General features: G+C 36.7%; 1 protein-coding gene across 2 annotated transcripts in view; it reads right to left on the minus strand.

Moving 5' to 3' along the window:
• Positions 1-370: 370 nt before the first annotated feature.
• pnpla8 (patatin-like phospholipase domain containing 8) overlaps positions 371-22,115 on the minus strand; it is a 40,537-nt gene continuing 18,792 nt past the window's right edge. For both annotated transcript variants that reach the window (XM_015338987.2, XM_015338986.2), the window contains 2 exons: positions 2,249-2,444; positions 371-863 (listed from right to left, as the gene is read on the minus strand). In XM_015338987.2, the coding sequence (XP_015194473.2) occupies positions 589-863; positions 2,249-2,444 (471 nt within the window). In that variant the 3' untranslated portion in view covers positions 371-588. The remainder of the gene's footprint in view (positions 864-2,248; positions 2,445-22,115) is intronic.

Consider the following 22,115-nt stretch of genomic DNA (forward strand, 5'->3'; position numbering starts at 1 on the left):
CATGATTGGTTTGTTTTTACCATATTAGTCTGTTATTACACAAATACAATTAATGGAGGTAAAAAGGAAGGGAATAATGACATTCATTTAAAATAAATGTTCTCAAATGTGCTCTGTTTCTTTATTATACATAAACATTATCTTAAATAAATAATATGAAAGGACAGAATGTCAAAGACACTAGTGAATTAAAATACAAATGTAGTCAAATGCTGTTCCTGTAGGAAAACATTAATAAGTTTATGCAGCACAGCATTCCTCTGTTCAAGATGTACTAAAGGACAGACCTCCAGTACTGTGTGGCTTGAGCATCTCCCTCCTTCCCCCATTTGGCTCTTTCAACACTAAACACTGGACTTGTTCCCTTAAAGTCTTAATAAAGTGGCAGCTCAGAACATGTGTACCTATGAAAAATAGCCTAAAGACAATTTTAGTTTTTGTTACAGTCCATGATAACACTCTTAAGCCAAAAACTGGCAATAGTGTCAGGCCTAGAATGTGCTCTACTGGTGTTAGAATTAAATAACTCAGGTTATGGATCTGTAAAGAATTGAAAACAACACACAATAAATTTATTTTTTGTTCTTCCTACAATTTGGCGAAAAATGGCAGACCATCATACATGTCTGCTTTTAACTTCACCCAATCATGCAGTCTCTGAAGCGTGGTCTTTTCCTGAATTAATATGTTGGCAGCTTTCTTCAGCTTTTGCTCATTCCTCTCCAGGTAGTGAACTCCATCAATTTGTAACTGGTTAAGTTTTTCCTTCCTACTTTCATCCAGTGGTATGTCCTCATTCATAAAAGGATTGAAGCGGAAATAGGTATCTTGGGGTAGGAGGGCATCAAGCATTGTGTGGACCTCTGGATAAAAATTATAAATTATTTGAAACATGAAAAAATGTCTGTGCTATAATGGGTTTCTCTATACAAACAGTGTCCACTTGTGATTCAATTTTACATTCATTACCACAATTTAGAGCCACTGCAGTGTGTCTCAACCCTTGTTTTCTCTGGCAAATGTGTCCATAGGTCAATAAATCAAGCACAAACGGGTATAGAAGACACAAAAGCAAAAAACAGCTGTCTACAAGTATAAATCAACTGTGCTATAGAAAGGTTAACAAGAGCACCTCTTCTCATGACATCAAAGAAAGTGCCAAGGTTAAAGCATGATTGTCTTTCACTCACTATGTTATGTTTTGTACAGCTACTTTAAAATATCTGTTTAGTGTGCCAAAATCCAAGTGCAACTATATAATGTTCCCCAAGACACAATATAGAATCTAGTCTAATGTGTTTACCAGTCTTCTACCACATTTATATACAGATACTTTGTATGTCACCATAATTAATGCTATTCATAGTAATGGTTAGGAACCGTCCCAAAATTACATTTTTTGCTGTAATAATGGTGCACCTGAGGGTAACTAAGCTGTATGAAGTACCACACAGAATTTTGAAAGTAATAGCTGTTTGAACATTTGCTCTCAATTTACAAAAGTAGGACACTGCTGTACAGTATATTTGCTTCTATTGTTAAAGGTTGTTGAACCTTTAGGACGATGTTAAACCAAAATGAACAGCACTTCATTTGGAAACCCTCTTCCTTTTTCAGCACGAATAATACAGTAGGATAGTCATACTGGTCTTTGTCACATTCAATTACGTGTTAATCCACCTCAGTGCAACACCTGAAACAATCATCGCTACCAATGCAAATTTGGGGTTTCTAACCAAAGCTATTTATGTGTAAATTAACTATGGTTAGCAAGACAAAGTCAAATATTTTCTTACATGCTAAGCACTGAATACTGCAATAATGAAAGAAAATTGAAAAGTACATGAATGAACATAAAATTACTTTGATGAAAAAGGTTTGTGCAAAAACACAAATATAAAAAATATCATACAGTTAATAAAGTTTGAAAAATGCCAAATGCTAAAACCAAATGATGTGTCAGATATTCTAATAAACATTAAACATTATAGCTGAATGTTATAGTTTGTTACTGATACGTTCATACTTAATGTGTGCACAGGATAACTAAAAAAACTAAAACACTCTGATAAACTCCATTAACATTGGTATTAGTTCACACGTTTAAGATTTTAAAACATTCTTTACAATTGTAATCACATTGTATAACAGGTTTTATTCACTGGAAATGCAAGTAAGAATCTTTAATAAAAAAGCTCACAATACTGCCATGTTTGTTGCACTACTGTGAAAATATGCCATCACCCACCTTCTGTGTCAGTAGCACTGCTGATGACATTTGTCAGTTTGGTTTTGAGGCTGGTGTAGGTGGCATTGTTCTTGCCTGCACTCTCAAAACGACCGGTTCCCAGGGATATAACACACTGCACAGGCGTGTTTGGCCACAGACATTTGCACTCATGAATGGCCAAGGCTGTAGGATTGTTTATCAGCAAACCTCCATCCTGTGAAAAAAGTTAAATACACAGACATAAACCACAACATATACATTATACAGTAAAACAGAACTACTGTACATACACTACACTGTCAGAGGCAAACAATTTAAACCTTAAGAGATATATAGTTTAAATTATAGAGCACAGTATCAAAGTAATGTTATTTGTTTACATCCTTCCTTGTAACCTTTGCTCAGCTTATACTGGTTTACTAAAACACTTCCTCAAACAAATCGGAGACTCAGACATACAGTGATTTTAAAGCTTGAAAACTTTAAAACATTTTTAAAAGGGCACTGAGACTTTCTGATTCAGCTTAGCTTACAGTTACCATTTTGCTGATTTATTTTATTCTTAAACATTATGTTATGTTATTATATTCTATGTTAAACATTATTTATGTTATGTTATTCTATGCTGGTCACAGAATCACAAAAAATTAATACTATTTTGGAAACAGCCCAAAGAAGAGTGACCAAGTACATCAATAAATATTTTATATTGAGAAGCTAAAAGGGATGTATAATTTTAGTCTCGAACAGAGGCGACTATAAAGGGACCTAATTCAATTATCCAAAATCCTCAATGGCAACTCAAGAGGAATCAAATCAGTGGTATGTCCTCATTCATAAAAGGAGTCAATTTTAACAAATGGGGTAGTGGGGTTTCAAAGATGATATCCTGGCTGGAATGGCTTGAAGCAGTTACCAGCAACCAAATGTGCTAGATGGATTGAATGGTTTAATCTTGTTTGTAACCTTTCTTATGTACACACAGAATTGCTCAACTTTCTACAAAACAAAATCAAATAACAGGCATATGTAGCATAAACAATGTTGCACCTACATTTATATCTATAAATGATGTCATATAAAGTTGATTTTAAAATTATCAATGTATTTAAATGGTTTTATCTAATTGGTGAACATACAAACACACCCAGACTAGTATCTACAGTATGTAAGATGGGGAGACTGTGGTAAGTAAGTAGTTCTGCCTGTTTCATGGCAGAAATCCCATACCCAAAAAAGAAATCCAATTAATTTATTACAGGCTTTCTGCTTTTCATTCAATTTTTGTTAGCGTTTAAAAAATCCACCCTTTGAGCGGGAGGACAGCATCCTGTGGAAAATTTGTGTCCAAAATAAATTAAAATGTTCTAAGGTACAGGCAGTAAACAGAAAAAGTCACAACAATGTAAATTCACTTAAACGTTAAGCAACCACTTGCAGCCAGTATGGCCTGAATACGCTATAGCACAGTCTACCAGCTTTTCTGTTGGAGGCACCATTCTTTAATGAGAAAGTCAATCTGCTCACTTCTAGTTCATGATGGTGGATAAAACTGTCTCTGGTGTCATGCCAGAATGTCCCAGCAATTCTTAACTGAGAAGACCATGATGTAACTGGCTGCTTACAGGACACTGAGGTCTCCTGCAGACATGCTAGCCACAAATATAGTAAATTAGATCTGTCTAGCATATTTATACAAGACCCTAAACATGCACTGATATTATTTCCTTAAAAAACATGAGCTACACCTGAGTGGCATCAACATACTGTACTTGGTGTCCCTCATTTACCCTGGTGTTTCCATTTTTTGTCCACTCCCTCTATGTCAATTACTCTACAGACACTACAGATGTGTAAGAATTCCTAAGTCAAATTCTACCTGATAATGGCAGCATACTCTTTTGTAAAACCTGTAATGTTTCATTTCTATTTAGAAAATCATTGCTAAACTGGCTTTGACAATTTTAAGCTTTTTGACATCAAACTCTGCTAATGCAGAGAAGCTGTATCTAAATGTGGTTGTGTACGTTCACAGCAAAGACAGAATGACGTAAATTTCAGAAAGCGTCCTGCTCACATCATGATGATTATGGAAGCAAATACCATGATCTATTAATAAAACTCTATTTCTGAATACTGCTGCATTAAATCATAACCCAGTGAAATGCTTTCACATGGGGCATAATCAGCATTTTTGAACTTTTATTATCACCCATATGAATCATGAAAGAAATGGTGAATGTCCATTATTTTCCAAATTAAAAAAATATGACAGCTTGCCTACTGAATAGATATTAGTCAGGATGCTCATCCTGAGATCAAACAGAATGCCTTGACTCTACATTAGGAAAGTAAGCTTGAGGCAAAAGCTATTAATTCAAGTGTCTAGGCACTAGGTCTTACGACTGTGATGGGTTTCAACAAACCCCACTCTTTTCATTGAAAATATTTTGCTGTTAAAATTGGCATGTGATTCCATATGGAATCTCTGCCATGCAGTCATGATTATATTGTGAAACTGGCAGATATGGCTGGTCTTAAGAATCTTATAACATGACAGTGTTCAGTTGAAAAATAAATTATTCAACATCTTTCCCTTTTCCTATTCACAAATAAATAGGTGCTGTAAAGGACACTGCTTATATAATAAATTGTAGAAATGAAACACGACACCCCAGACAATGACTGACAGTGATGCCAAGAATTCACTAGCACTTAAATAATATCTGTAGGCAAGTGTTTGTTTAAAAAATACATTTTTGATTATGTATGATTGACTGTGGTGAACATGATGAAAAAACAGTTGGGTGTTTGTTGCATTACCACTAAAAATGCATCATTAGTGAGTGTTGATTGGCACAGGTAATGAAGTTATCAGGTACTCGTAAGTGATTAATAAAGGTTTTGTGTACACCACCTTGATGAAAGTCAGCAAGTGTGACACAGACATATAGAAAAATAAACTACTGTTTGAAAGCGTTTCACACTTGGAAAGGTCCAAGCTATGATGGTCTAGGTAGAAGTGTCATAACTTCTCCTGTAGTGACTGATGGCAACCTGACTGTATAACACAACTTTGATAAAATGGACCTTTCTCGTTGTCCTATCTACTGGCTTGTGCTGAACCCAACTCCAGCAGGACAATGCACATTTTCATCTGCTCATATAACAACCGCTTTCGTGCAAGATGAGATAAGTTATTTCATGGATGCCTCACCAAAAATTAACCCCACTGATCATTAAAGGGTTGAGTGGGGATAATGTGTGTCCCCTACATCAAAAAAGGCCTAGGAAAAATGTAGCGGAAAACAAAATACTTTATTAATTTAAAAAACAACAGGACACACTTAAATAAAGGTGTACAATGAATTACAAGACAAAGTTAAAAAGAATATTTGAATAGCCAAGAGAGAGAAAGAAAGGAATACTGCAATGGAGGCTAAAACAAATAATAAAAAGTTCTTTCAATACTTCAACTGTAGAAGAACCATTGAGAATGAGTAGAATGTATCCTTGACAACTATAGTACACTTCTAGATGTTAGTAGTTCAGGTGGGTAGCTGCGTCAGCATGCGTAGGCTGCAAAGGAACAAGTAATAGGTTTATTCCATGCTGAAAAAAAGAAGAAAGAGAACACAACGTTTCGGCCATGGAGCCTTCTTCAGGTGTGAGAGAGACAGGGCAGTAGGCAAAGGTAAAGTAGCGGGAGAACAAAGGTTGGGAGGGAGGAGGAGTGAGAGGCGGGAGCAGGGGACAGAAAGAGAGGCCAATCAAGAGGTGTGAAGTCAGATTGGGTGCAGAGAGGTGTGAAATGAAACTTCCAATGAATGGAGAAAATTTAAAAGAACAGTAATCTGTCGTTAAAGGAAGGGAGAATGTGTGATCCTAGCTGCAGAATAATTTTAGTTTCGGTGGTCTTTCTGATGTATGAGTTCGGAAAACCGTCTTTGAGAACACAGACGGAGAGATTAGAGTGGTCGTGGCCGTCAGAGGTGAAATGAGAAATAATGGGCTTTGGGCTTGGAGAGATCTTTAATCTTCACAGCCCTGACTTGTTCTCTTTCAATTTCTAGATGTTGAAAGAGAAATGGCAGATGTAACGAGAGTTTCACTCAGGAAGAAGTCAACATGCCTCCAGCAGTGGAAAGAAGTTCTTTATTAAATAATATTTGCATAAATAGGCTTCAGGTTCTAGATGGACTCAAAATAAATCTCTGGGCCTGATGGTATTTCACCAGTTGTACTCGGAAGCAACTGGCACAACTCTCCTAACAGTCACTCAAGACAGGGTAAGTACCCATGGATTGGAAAATTGTTAATATAGTATTAATCCACAGGAAAGCTGACAAAACTGAGCCAATAAGTTTGACTTTTTAGATTACCAGAACTTATTAGAACTAGAGAATCATCTTTATGGAAATAGCATCTTAGGAAATTGTCACCATGGATATAGAAAAGATAGGTTTTGTCTAAAACAACTTGTTATAGCGCTTTGAACTTTGAACAACCAATAACAGTAATTAACACACACAGCGCATTATATGGTATATTTAGATTTCCATTAGCTCTTTGACTGAATTCTCCATAAATGATGAATATCAAGTTACAGCTGGCTAGCACTTAGGGGAATGAGTGCATAGGGTACAAGTAAGTGGTGAATGATCAAAGCAATATCATCCACCTGGATGATGCGATGGTAGCCATAGTGCGCCAGAACGCTCACCACACATCAGCTATCATTGGGGAGGAGAGCAGAGTAATGAAGCCAATTCATAGATGGGGATTATTAGGAGGCCATGATTGGTAAGGGCCAATGGGAAATTTGGCCAGGACGCCGGGGTTACACCCCTACTCTTTTCGAGAAACACTCTGGGATTTTTAATGACCACAGAGAGTCAGGACCTCGGTTTTACGTCTCATCCTAAGGACGGCGCCTGTTTACAGTATAGTGTCCCCATCACTATACTGGGGCATTAGGACCCACATGGACCGCAGGGTGAGTGCCCTATATCAATGCCTTTGAGAACAGAAATGGTCCTTTGGTAAACTAAGGTTGCTGCTGGCCCCACTAACACCTCTTCCAGCAGCAGCAACCTTAGTTTACCAAAGGGATCTGTATAAGGACCATTTCTGTTCTCAAAGGCATTGATATAGTTAATGTAGTGGATTTCTTCGCAAAGAACAGTGAAATAAAAACCAGAGGACACGAGAAGGAACTACGGAAGCCTATTTGAGAAGTCAAAATTGAGAAGCCAGCTATGTGCTTAAACCCTATATCATAGCTTTCTTCAAGAAAGGAACTACTTAAAACCAAATGGACCATTTGCTTATTACTCTTCTTACATTTTTATGTCATAGAACAACAACATATTTGTCTGGGTTTTGGCAGAAGAATGGAAAAGAATTCAACAAGACAGCATCTACAATCTGGTGTAAAGCATGCATCGCAGATGTATAGCTTGTATTTTGCTCAACAGTGGCTTCACACACTACTAGCCTATGAAAGTAGAGTCACTGTTGATCAACCCTATTGAATATAATTGTAATTTAGATAATTACCTATGTCTGTTTCAAATGTCAATGCTCTTGAAACAACAACAAAAAATCCTGATGATAATTTGGGGGGCTTTTTGCTGTTTTAAGTGGTTACTTTTGATGGTATGCTTTTTCAGTTTAAGGTCTAACTCACATTGTGTCGTTGACAAGATACTAGGCATAACAAATCACCACCATACAGTATAACCACACAATGTAGCATAACAGCATAAAAATACATTCTTTCAATGTTTTTGACTAACATAAGTACTTTTATATTATTAGTTTAGTATTAGTTAGTAAGTGTACTCCATAGTACACATAAAAAACAACATTTTACCCAATTTAAAGAACAAATCCCAACGGAGGTACTGTTGTAAGAGATGCACCTGCAGGTTCTAATAAAAACTGAAAGAAAATTAATGAAGAAATACACAGACTTCCTTCCTCATTAAATTAAATGTCTGATCTAAGTAACTGAAGAGTGTCTGTACTCTGTGTGTGTGTTTGGCAGTATAAATTATTCAGGACTCATCTACATAAATAAGAAGGTCAGTTCTAGTTACAGCTGCAAAAAACAAGTCAGAAAATACAGGGTAGGATTTTTAATCAGTGATGTCCTGGCACAGTACTTAGATGAATGATGCCATCTACTTTTGGAATCTAAACTGTGGCTATTCACTCTCACTGGTTACTTCTGTTTTGCCAATGAGATCGTTCCTCTTTCTGATCCATCATTTTCAGGGGCTCAAGCTGTGACATATTTGAATTTGCAGTTTTAACGCTACTTTCAGCGTATTGTGTGGGTGACAGACTTACAAACTAAGATGTCAATTAACCCCTTATCATGGTACATACTGTATGTGTGTAAGATTATTTTTACTGTCTGAGATGTGAAGATATGCATTTACACTATATAAACCAATGGGCCCATCCCTTCCTCCTTAAACCATATCTCCAGATTAAGATGATTGTGAACTAGGCAAAAATAGTCAGATAATGATTATTAACAACCCCGGACATCTTTTCTCCACCATCAACAGTTTGCTAAAGCCAAACTGCCCCACCACATTACCTGCCTCATTGCAACTTTGCAACATTCATAGATTTCTTTACCTCAAAGATCGACAACATCTGGTATCACATTCTCTCCACTACGCATGTCATTTCAATACCTCCTCCCTCCTTATCCAACATTTCTGGTTCCCTTCTCTCCAACGTCTCTCTTCTTGACTCAGCATCCCTCGATAAACTAATTACACACATGAAATCCACCACATCTATTTTAGATCCCATTCCCACCACTTTATTTCTGTCTTGTTTCTCTTCGCTCTGTCCCATTGTCCTCAATATTATAAATGAATCCTCTAGCTCTGGTGTTGTACCAATGGTACTCAAAACTGCTGCCATTACCCCCGTGCCAAAAAAGCCTAATATGGCTCTCGACAATCTAAACTATTTTCACCCCATCTCTTGCAAAAACTCTGGACCGTGCTGTCACATTTCAGTTACATTTCTACGTCATGGCAAATTACCTTTTTGAACCCCTCCAATCTGGCTTCCATCAACTTCACAGCATATAACCCGCCCTGGTCAAAGTCACTAACCATCTTCTAATAGCTTCTGATTCTGGTTCTCTTTCTATACTCATCCTTCCTGATTTTAGTGCTGCTTTTGACACTGTTGACCATGACATCTTACTTTCTCATCTTGAGACTGTGTTTGGAGTTTCTAACACTGCTCTCAAATGGTTCAAGTCTTACCTCACTGATTGCTGTCACTTTGCCTCTCTTAATAGGTACAGGTCTGAAATTGGTCTTGTTAAGTTTGGTGTTTCTCAGTGCTCAATACTGGGCCTCTTGCTCTTCAGCATTTACATGTTTCCACTTGGTCAGCTTTTAAGATCACATGGCCCCTGCTATCATTTCTACGCTGATGATTCTGAAATATACATCCATACAAAACATGACACTGCTACGGCTGTCTCTATTCTATCTTATTGCATCTCTGACATAAAAACTTGGATGACTCAAAATTTCCTTCATCTTAACTGTGACAAGACTGACGTCATGCTTATTGGCACTCCCCATCAACGTCGTAAAGCCAGTTCTGTAACCCTATCTGCAGATGGTTCTGTACTTGAACTTCAGTCTAAACTGAAAAACCCTCGGGTGATATTCAATTCTGGCTTAACAATCGACCCACATGTGCAGCATATTGTCAAAACATTTTTTTTTCACCTCAAAAATATCACTAGACTTTGCCCTGTGTTATCACTAACTGTGACTGAAAAGCACATTTGTGTTTTCCCGAATTGACTACTGTAATGCTCTACTCGCTGGGGTATCTAAATCTACATTGAACAAACTGCAGTATGTCCAAAATTCGGCAGCCAGAATCCTGTCTAGGTCTAGTGCAAGTGTTCACATTACTCCTATTCTGGACTCCTTGCACTGGCTTCCTGTCAAATTCTGTGTGGACCTTAAAATCCTCATGCTCACCTATAAGGCCCTGCATGGCTTGGCACCTCAGTACTTGTCTGAAGTATTATCGCCCTACTCCCCACCTCGCAACCTTCGCTCCTTTAATTCTGGTTTCCTAACTGTCCCCCAAGTCGGTCTACATTCTATGGGTGACATGGCCTTCTCCTGCTATGCCCCCAAGCTCTGGAACTCTCTCCCCAAGTATATCAGAGCCACCTTCTCTAAACTCCTTCAAATCCAGACTCAAAACCTTCTTCTTTAGAAGAGCCTTCACTTACCTGGTTCCATTCTTTACCCCACTGCTCCTACTATATTTAGTACCACCATCCACAGTCTCTTCTGTGTATTGTTATTGTGTTTTATCTTGTTTTTTATCTTTTTATTTACTGTTGTTGTCATTCTGTAAAGTGCTTTGAAAAGCCACCTTAAAGGGCACTATATAAAAAAGGTTTTTATTATTATGTTATTAATATATTCACTGACTTAAATTCCACTATGTGGCCCAGAATAAGTGATAATCAGAATGTGGGAAACAGAAAGAGCACCTGTAAGAAAGAAGAATACTGTGAAGTAATGGAAGAACAGAAACTGTGGTGCAAATTTGCCAAGCTGTTAAGCTGTTATTTTAATATTAATGTCTTTGTCAGAATTGAATGTCTTGGTGCAAGTAATGTTCAGTATTTGAAGCATCAAGGCTACTAAAACACTGATAAGCCCTCATTTTGCTTCTGGGTTAAATGTTCCTAATTGACTAGTATCTAGTCTTTCCTTCATGCTTTTAAGACAAATTAGCTGCTGTGATTCTTCCAGATTAGAACAAATGTTCTCGTTTTACTGTTAATTAATGTAACAGAATCTTCCAGGAGTTTGATTATTAAGAACAACAATGATTCTGAAACATTATTAAGGGAATTCTGACTATTGAAGGGAGCTTATAAAGTTCTACAAAAGCTAAGTAAATAGGAATTACTCCGAAAGCATTCAGCATCAGAGTATAATCATGCCATAGGAGGCTATTACAACCAAAAACCGAGTCAACTACAATAAGCAACACTTTTTATTTACTTAAATTACCAAGCTTCATTCATATAAAAATAAAAATTAGAATTTATATTTAAAATATACTGCACATATAAAACTTTAATACAAAAACTCAAATGAATTTTTTCATCAAATGAAAAAAAAATCCTTTTAAAGGCATTTATGCACACACAGATGCAAAAAGCAAAATCCTACTCTGAGAGCACATCTGCCCCTATTAAGAGTAACAACAACTGCACTCATCAGACAGTTTCTTTTCCTTACCCAGTGCTTGGACAGAGCACCCTTTGAAAAGCAGAATAAAAGCTGAAAGGACAAGTAATTACAATACAAAAGAAAGAGGCACTCTAAGGCTTGGAGAAGCGTCAGTATGTTTCCAGCCAATCTTTAAGCCTCTGTTAAGAGCCACTACCATTAGTAAATCATTTTGCCTTTCTTTCAATAAACAATGAAATGGAAGACCAAGTTCTGGAAAAGCTGACAATCTGTAGAGGTTAGCTGAGCTAGGAATCCTGGATGCATGAAACAGTCTAAACTATTCTTTTAATCTCAATCAAAACACTCAACGTCTGCAAAGAAGATATACCATAAGGGGTCAGTTTTATAATCTACTATAATGTAAGTACATGAAGGCAATACTTTATTTTATCTAGGCCTTCACATTAACAATATATATTTAAAAGAAGGATAATTTTACTATAACTATTAAAGTAAAGATGAGAGCAGAATCAGTTAAAAATAATTCTCAGTGGAAATTTTGCTTTATAAGAATCGGTAAATAAGAAGTTATTGTGGCGCAAAACAGAATAACAATAAAAACAAAACAGCCAGGTTAAAGAAAAGGAATTCCTGCTTAGCTTAAGCGGACAACCCACCCTCCAGCTCTGTCTTTAGCATTGTCGTAAATAGGGTCAGTCAAGCCAAAGGTTTTTATGCAACATTATATAACTATGTTGACTAATGTGCTTCCCTGACCTATGGCCCTATGCTTCTTGAGTCATAATGAGGTTTAAGTTCTCATCTCATTTTCTAACACAGGAAGGAAATCCTAATTCTTTCACAAATTATGTGCTAAAGAAAGTGCCTGCATTGCCCTAAGGCAAGGAAAGTAATCAAGCACTATACTATAAGGAATATGGATGATTATCATAGGCTGTATTGCACACCATGTGAAGTACTAATAAATAACTTACTTCTAGAAATGTCATACTAGTGACCCAGCATTACAAAATATAAAATTAGAATTTTTCAGTTCATTACATTTGAAATTGACAATTTAACAACTGAAACCACTCTAATAACTTCATAAACTACAAAATGAGAGTTAAATCTTTAAAAAAATCTCTATTTGTGGAGTCGATCTATTTACAAAAATTGCTAATTGTGTTTTTCCTTATGGTACTTAATGAATACTGGTCACATTTCTATCTTAAAGATACTAAGAAAATAAAAAAATTGTATTTCATGTTAAAATTTCCCATTACATCATCATCTTCAAGGCAGGTAATCCATATATTTGCAGAAGCGTAAATTGAAGTTACTGTTCAATCCTAGCAGCCTACAGCATACATCCATATTATGTATTCTTCTCATTAGTGCCTAGGTGATTCACGTGTTTAACATATAGAGCTCCTGTAGTGTAAAAATACATTTCTTTTGTGATCTCTGTCATTCCTAAATAATTTAGATCCACTCATCATGTACACATTCCTACATATTTAGCTAGGATTCTATTATGCTAATAGTATCGTAACCATTAGAGTTAATAAAAGCTTCTAATTCAAATTATTATAACACTTTAAAGCTTCTATCATTTAGGCATTAGCAACTTGTTTTGTTATTACCTAATTAAAAAGGGAACACACTAAATGTAGTTTATGCATCAATGTTTTGTTGCAAAAATGTATTCAGTATTGTTAATATAAGATGCACAGAAACACTGCAGGAATAAGGACTATTGGACAGAAAAACTAAACAATAAAATACAAAACCATGACCAAAATACAGACCAAAGAATTAAGAATTTCCAGTAAATAACACAACATGGCATCAAAATTAAACTACAAAGTTAGTATTGGATATGACCTCCCTGAGCATTAATACAGTAATGACTTTCATGTTCATGTGTATACCTGATCAGCCTCTTGATCACTGTGAGATGATCTGACACACTTGCTGTGCAGGAGCAGTTATGTTAGTATTGGACTTGGGCCACAAGAGAAAACTGCAATGGCAAGACATCAACATTGTTATTTTGCCACTGTAATCCAAACATTGTGTGGTTCATCATTGTCCTGTTGGAAACCTGACACTGCAGGGATAGGATAAAGAAACTATTGGGCCAAGAATGTCAATGTAGTGCTAAAGAGTAAGGTAGCAATCAACTTGTGCCAAAGGTGTCTTCTGTTCGTGGAAATTACTCCTTATACTATATAATGCTCACTGCCCTACAGTACAGTACCAATTGGCTTTAACAATACAACACACAGCATAACACTCATAATGATGCCTCCACACACACCATCTTCCGTCAGATCTATCTGTGGACATTTGAGTTATTTATTCCTGAAATTCCCTGTGCTGTAGACACTGTGATCTGGAAATCATAATATATGCAGTCTCTCAAAGAACCGGGTTTATGGTTTGGACTAGTCTGTTGTTTTTTGAATAACATCTCATTTTCCTAACAACATCTCTCACCTACTATTAAATTCAATTACTACTAAAACAGAGGGGGTATGGTAATGTCTTTTGCCTTTCTTGCATTATTCAGAGCGCAATTCAGGTGTGTCAAAATGATTTGTTAGGATGCACCAGATCTGACTTAAGAGTACTTAAAGTGGACCATAGGTAATTTCTATCAAATCCAAGTGTCTCCCTGGACCAGAGCTTTTCCTGGATTCTGAGACATTAATAAGACAAGAGAACCCATTATTCTCCTCTCCCTACATGTTTAGTACCACATATTAGTGGTTCACACAATTTCAGAATAAATAGAATAAACTTATCTCTATAAAGCTTCTTAGTGAATGCAAAGCAGACCATTCAACTGTGAAGACCAAGAAGCTTTCACAACAGCTCAGGGATAAAGTTGTATTATAATTATACTACTACTACTACTACTACTACTACTAATTACTTATACTTATTTCTGGACACTCCACTCAAAGCGCTTTACAGGTAATGGGGACCCCTCCCCTCCACCACCACCAATGTGCAGCCCCACCTGGATGATGCGACGGCAGCGATAACGCTCACCACACATCAGTGGGGAGGAGAGCAGAGTAATGAAGCCAATTCATAGAGGGGGATTATTAGGATTGGTAAGGGCCAATGGGAAATTTTGGCCAGGATGCTGCGGTTACACCCCTACTCTTTTCAAGAAACGCCCTGGGATTTTTAATGACCACAGAGAGTCAGGACCTTGGTTTTACATCTCATCCGAAGGACGGCGCCTGTTTACAGTATAGTGTCCCCAGCACTACACTGGGGCATTAGGACCCACATGGACCGCAGGGGGAGTGCCCCCTGCTGGCCCCACTAACACCTCTTCCAGCAGCAACCTTAGTTTTTCCCCAGGAGGTCTCCTATTCAGGTACTGACCAGGCTCACACCTGCTTAGCTTCAGTGGGTTACCAGTTGTGAGTTGCAGGGTGATATGGCTGCTGGCTGTATTGAGACACAGACAGGACAAGAACATAAAAAACATTTCCAAAACTTTTATATAAAATTTAATATGTCTTAGAGTATGAAGAAGTCGATTATCAAGTTTAGGCAATAGACCCACACTTTGCCTAGATCATGCTGTTCCTTCAAACTGAGCACCTGGAATTTGTTAGGGATGCCACATGAGGCTAACAGTTATTTTGAAAGAGTAACAGAGTTCAGTGGCTGAGATGGAAGAAAATGTCCATGAGTCAACAATATCCAGGTCACAAAGGGGGCTTACATGAAACTGAAATAACATATCAAATACACATGGGCTTAACAACAAGGCAACTAAATGATGTACTAAGCCAGTGTACAATGTTGATAGAGATTTGATAGAGATCTACCCAAGAAGACTTATAGTTTAGCACACAGGTACTGTTTGTGACAAAGGTATGTATGCAACTAAAAAAACTTGGCTGTAAAAAACCTTTACAATTACTGAGCTAAATTTTATTTTCAGTCATCTATGCTCTTCTGGTGCTGTCAATTTTTTACACTGACAGTCCTGGAGGGGACTGCACCTGCGTAAGATGTTCTTTTTCTTTTTAACTGTCCCATCACATATTTTCACCGGGGCAGGCACACCTTTTTCACGCACTAAGTTTCTGTTTTGTTTTTGCCTTACAAACCAGTCTGGTAGAGCAGGGCGCTACCCATTAAATCGATCCCATTAAATAGGGTAAGTACAGTCTGATGGACCAGATCTGATTTAAGGGTACTTCAAGTGGAACACAGATCATTTCTGTATCAGATCCAAGTGGCTCCCTCCCTGAACCAGAGCCTCTCCTGGTTTCTGTGATATTAATAGGACAAGAGAACCCGCTATTCCCCTCTCCCTACACAGTAGCACACCACTGTGCTAGCGGTTGATCTTTCTCTCACGCTGGACCCCGTTAAATAGGGTAAGCCTAGCCTGGAGATTACGAGGCACAGCGGTACACTTTCGTTTTGTTGAGCTCCTGGTGCTCCCTTCCCCTCACCCGGGGCGTTTTTACCGCTGCTCGCCACAGCTCCTCCCACTCTGCATTGTGCCAGAAGATAGAGGACTGCAATTGTAATTCTAAGGGGTTACTATCTTAAAGAAGATCTGATTTTTAGACAAAGCCGGAACAGCTCCTTCACCTCCTAAAAAGCATTTTTCATATTTAAATTGGATAGTATATCAAATAGTGTGCAGAATTCTTCATCTCATTACTAAAAACATTGTGATACCAGTTCAACAGAACAGTCCTATTTATATTTTTACTGATTACATTTTTGTATCCTAAATCCATTCTATTTCAACCAGAATAGTTAGTATAAACTTTAGGGCGTACAGTGCCTTGCGAAAGTATTCGGCCCCCTTGAACTTTTCAACCTTTTGCCACATTTCAGGCTTCAAACATAAAGATATAAATTTTTTATTTTATGTGAAGAATCACCAACAAGTGGGACACAATTGTGAAGTGGAACGAAATCTATTGGATTTTTGAAACTTTTTTAACGAATAAAAAAATGAAAAGTGGGGCGTGCAAAATTATTCGGCCCCTTTACTTTCAGTGCAGCAAACTCACTCCAGAAGTTCAGCGAGGATCTCTGAATGATCCAATGTTGTCCTAAATGACTGATGGTGATAAATAGAATCCACCTGTGTGTAATCAAGTCTCTGTATAAATGCACCTGCTCTGTGATAGTCTCAAGGTTCTGTTGAAAGCGCAGAGAGCATCATGAAGACCAAGGAACATACCAGGCAGGTCCGTAATACTGTTGTGGAGAAGTTTAAAGCCGGATTTGGATACAAAAAGATTTCCCAAGCTTCAAACATCCCAAGGAGCACTGTGCAAGCGATCATCTTGAAATGGAAGGAGTATCAGACCACTGCAAATCTACCAAGACCTGGCCGTCCCTCTAAACTTTCAGCTCAGACAAGGAGAAGACTGATCAGAGATGCAGCCAAGAGGCCCATGATCACTCTGGATGAACTGCAGAGAACTACAGCTGAGGTGGGAGAGTCTGTCCATAGGACAACAATCAGTCTTACACTGCACAAATCTGGCCTTTATGGAAGAGTGGCAAGAAGAAAGCCATTTCTCAAAGATATCCATAAAAAGTCTCGTCTAAAGTTTGCCACAAGCCACCTGGGAGACACCCCAAACATGTGGAAGAAGGTGCTCTGGTCAGATGAAACCAAAATGGAACTTTTTGGCCACAATGCAAAACGATATGTTTGGCGTAAAAGCAACACAGCTCATCACCCTCAACACACCATCCGCACTGTCAAACATGGTGGTGGCAGCATCATGGTTTGGGCCTGCTTTTCTTCAGCAGGGACAGGGAAGATGGTTAAAATTGAGGGGAAGATGGATGCAGCCAAATACAGGACCATTCTGGATGAAAACCTGTTGGAGTCTGCAAAAGACCTGAAACTGGGACGGAGATTTATCTTCCAACAAGACAATGATCCCAAACATACAGCAAAATCTACAAAGGAATGGTTCACAAATAAACGTATCCAGGTGTTTGAATGGCCAAGTCAAAGTCCAGACCTGAATCCAATCGAGAATGTGTGGCAAGAGCTGAAAACTGCTGTTCACAAACGCTCTCCATCCAACCTCACTGAGCTCGAGCTGTTTTGCAAGGAAGAATGGGCAAGAATTTCAGTCTCTCGATGTGCAAAACTGATAGAGACATACCCCAAGCGACTTGCAGCTGTAATCGCAGCAAAAGGTGGCTCTACAAAGTATTAACGCAAGGGGGCCGAATAATTTTACACGCCCCACTTTTCATTTTTTTATTAGTTAAAAAAGTTTCAAAAATCCAATAGATTTCGTTCCACTTCACAATTGTGTCCCACTTGTTGGTGATTCTTCACATAAAATAAAAAATTTATATCTTTATGTTTGAAGCCTGAAATGTGGCAAAAGGTTGAAAAGTTCAAGGGGGCCGAATACTTTCGCAAGGCACTGTAAGTACAAGTGAAGAACAAATATCAAGACCTAAGGTGAAGAACAAACATGTTTACTGCACACTTTGATTTAATGATTACATTTATTTAAACAAGGATTACTTTTGTTCTTGAACACATTTCTATTATATAGCTCACAAACAGTAGTGAAGAAATAGTGCACACAATCTGTGCTCTGAAACCAAGATTTTAGCCCCTCAGTTCATTCTCTGGTTTGTCAAAAAGACACAGCTGGCTATCATTGTATGAGGAAAAACACAGTATTCCTGTAATTGTAATCTTTAGCTTGATGCTGGTAACCAGTTCTCTTTAATTTCATACTTCTGCCAGTAACAAGAGTCTCTAAAGTCTTTCCATTACTGGGCACTGCACATGACCTCAGTCAACAAAACATACTCATCTAAAATTTGTGCCCTATTTCAAAAACAGAGAGGAGAGACAATGCGATGGTCAGGGCATTAGTATTTCTCAAGTGGTAGCCATGTTTATGTAAAGAATGTGTAAAATGATAGACATCAAATACCAGAACACCAGAACCAAATTCCAGTAAAAATCAATTCACTTTTTGCACATCAAAATCTCTGCATTAGTTTCACTTTTAATGTTAAAAAAAATAAATAATAATAATATATTTTTTCCATGAAGTACACTGTAAATAGGGTAGACTACAATCACATTTCTAACCTCCCATATTCTCATGTCTGACAATAACAATCCAAAGATAATCTTCAACAAAGAATATGTATTTCATATACAGTAGTATGTACATCAAGATAATTAAAAACAAGACAATATACAGTAGACCCACTCTTTAAAAAAACAGTACCAGAGAGAAACTTCCAGAGGGAAGGAGGTACATGTATAAGTTAATAACTTAATCAAGTTCAAGATAGAGATTATATATTATTACAATGTGTAGACAGTTGTTCTTTGTAATTATTTTTCGATTTTTAGCATGTTGAGGGTATTTAGCCACCTCACCTATCACAGAGTTTAGTTTCCTTATGCACTTATTTTCCCAGCAACCTCTTCACAGTGTCTATATAGCAACCAGCATTTTTAACAAGAAGCAGAGAATTAAAAAAACCGCACAATAAAACCTGAGGTACTTTGCTGTGATACTTTTAAATCTGTTTTGAGGTGCATTTTAATATATAATTATAAAAGCATAAACAGTTCTATACTATTATCCTCTATATTATAATAACATGACACTAGATTCATTGTCCTTACTCCCCACAGATGGAAGAAAATAATAATTATGCAAGATTTGCCAGATTCCTGCAAGTGACATCCAAATGCCACTGTGAACATTAAACTCAACATCGACTAAAGGACCAGAGCAGGTAATATAAAATGAAGCCAAGACTGACACCTGTTTCTATCAGTTTCTAGATAGAATAGGCAACACCTACATTGTATGTTGCAAAAGTCAAAAGAAATGAGTTTCTTACTAATACTAATCTATCCACCAAACAAGAAGGATGTGCTAGACTCTATAATAATATTTCTTATGTTCCTTCTGAGTTCAGTCCTTGAACAAACACAGCATTATAAATTAGATATTGCATCCTGAAAAAGAGATTGCTATTTTAGTAACCCATCATAATGTATGATTAATTTCAAAACAGCATGAAGCTTAATTCTTTTTTTATATCTAATTAGTATGTAAATTCTAATCATTTCAGTGTGTATATATTGTGGGGGGATTCATGACATATGAATGCTGCTTTCTTAGCTTTATGAACAGTAATACCACCTTTGATCTCTTCAATTTTTTATTTAATTAATATGAAATCTTAGGCTTCCTTCTAGATTAAAACATGAATAAAGAACTATAAAAATGACCATAAAAAGTACATTACATACAAATTTAAAGAACGAATCATGCAATTTACCTTTTAAATTACACTTCTAAAAAATTTAAATTACAATTAACCATAAACAAGAGCTTAGGTTGTATTATTCTTCCCAAATAATTTAAAGGTGGTACATGTTTAATGCAGTTTGTTGCTGTGTATCCAACAGGGGGATTGCAGCCCGCATAAATTGCTCATTACTGCTCTTTATCCTTGACCTCTCCTATTCTCTGTCAAAATCAATTAAAGCCAACTGCTTAACTGGACAAATAAAAAGAAATATTCTGGGATATCTTCCTGGTACGCATTTAGAATACTTCAGACATAACCAAAAAAAATTTAGCAAAAAGCTTACACACACAGTTTTTTCTGTTCAGTTCTTAATTCAATTCCAATGTCTTATATTTGATTTTTTTAAATTCTGTTAATTTTCAACATTTCAAAGCAGTGTTTTCTATTTCTTTCCCTATTCAAACAATGCATGCTTTGTAACGTGAATGATAACCCTATCATGAAGAGGGAGTCAAAGGAAAAGGGTGAGATTTCCTATTCATTTGGTCATTTTGTATATTAAAAACACAGAGAGAAATTACTTAGATAAGTCTGACAATCACAAGCTGTGTTAATACATCTTTTCTAGACGATCTTTAGCATAATGTACTTGCATGTATAACTCAGGAAGATAACACAACTCTTCAAAAGTTTAATTTAAAAAAGGCAAAGGGCACTAGTGGGCAGCAAGCATACAAAACCTTTTGAACAAAATAATGCTTAAACTGGAAAGAAACTGCAATGAATAAAGTTCTTGGTGCTATTTGACATGCCAGCATGAGCACATTGAATCTGAAACAAGTTCAGTTCTGGCAGCAGTAATGTGTGGGCAGAAGAAAAGAAGTTCTGGGAATTCAAGCTTGGTATTAAAAAAAGGTTGAGGCTGCGTTCTCTCTGTCCTTACTGTACGCATCTAACTGAAAAGAACTCAAGTCAGTGAACAGCTTCTGAACACAGAGCAGAGCTGCAGTGAATTAGCTTATAATCCACTAAGAGCCAGAATATCACTGTTAATGTTGTTTTAGTAAAAAAGACAATTTAATGGATTGAAATTTAGCATCAACAAACTTCTACACATGACTCAAACATTCATTTTACTACTAAGCATCACTTTTGATGCCTGAATATATAAAATACACAAATTAAAGCATTCATTCTTTATTTATAAAGTTCAATAGCACAATAGCTGGGTTTGCATGGGTTACTTAATATTTATGATAAATATGTTATATTTAAAAAAATAAGTATTTTTTGTTTCTCAAACCTTATTTAAGAAAATGTTTGGTAAATGTATGGATCTAGATACAAATTCTTAAATGTTTAAGTTAAGTATTAACAAGCAATACAATGTAATTTATAAAGTGAAAACTGAACTGATGAAAAGCAGTCAGGATTGATTAATGATTCCCTTGATGAAAGGTGAACTTCAAAAAGCAATCTGGCGAATTCCCTGCTCTGCAGGTTACCATCTTACATTCTCTTTCAATTCAGCTAGTCTCCTTCCTAACCCTGCTAACTACACAGATTTTAAATTAGAGCATTATCATATTATTGGCTCCTTTTGCAGTCATTCTTTTGACCCTAACAATGATCAGATTTATTTTCATCTCCAATATTGAGAAATATAAACAAAAAAATTCAAATGGTACAGAGAACAAAAAATAAAGGTTTTTTCTACATGTAATAATGATTCTTATTTCAGGAAAATGTCTTAAGTATCACTGTTGTACCAAAGAGTTTTTATACCTGACCTTAACGATCCCTTTGTGGAAATGTCCAAATGAATTATATTGATTTCACAGCTGGACTGATGAACATACATCAGTTCATGAATCACAAGCTGGATTTACCCAAGTGTTTCTCATTGCGTTCAGCTCATTTATCCTCCTATCAATGACATAGAGTACATCCTGGTAACACCTATACTTCTAAGTCAGGCTACATCTTCTGCTCATCGAAAGTCTTCACTAAGTTTTTAATTAAACTGCAATTTTAAATTATCTTCACAGTCATGACCTTGCTCTACATTCAAGGGTTAGAACAAAACAAATCCTTAAAACATTTCACTTTGCAAGACATCTAACCTAAACCAAATACTAAAGACTGAGCTGTATTTCCAAAGTGATGACTGCTACAGAGAATAAGAATTTTGAAACAATCATTATTCATATTCAAAGAGCTATAACCTGAGACCAAAAAGGCCTTCCTGTTGAAAAGCTACAATGTACATGCTTGATGCAAGCATTCCAGGGTTTTTTCAA

The sequence above is a fragment of the Lepisosteus oculatus genome, chromosome 7 (assembly GCF_040954835.1).
Source record: "Lepisosteus oculatus isolate fLepOcu1 chromosome 7, fLepOcu1.hap2, whole genome shotgun sequence".
Taxonomy (NCBI): domain Eukaryota; kingdom Metazoa; phylum Chordata; class Actinopteri; order Semionotiformes; family Lepisosteidae; genus Lepisosteus; species Lepisosteus oculatus.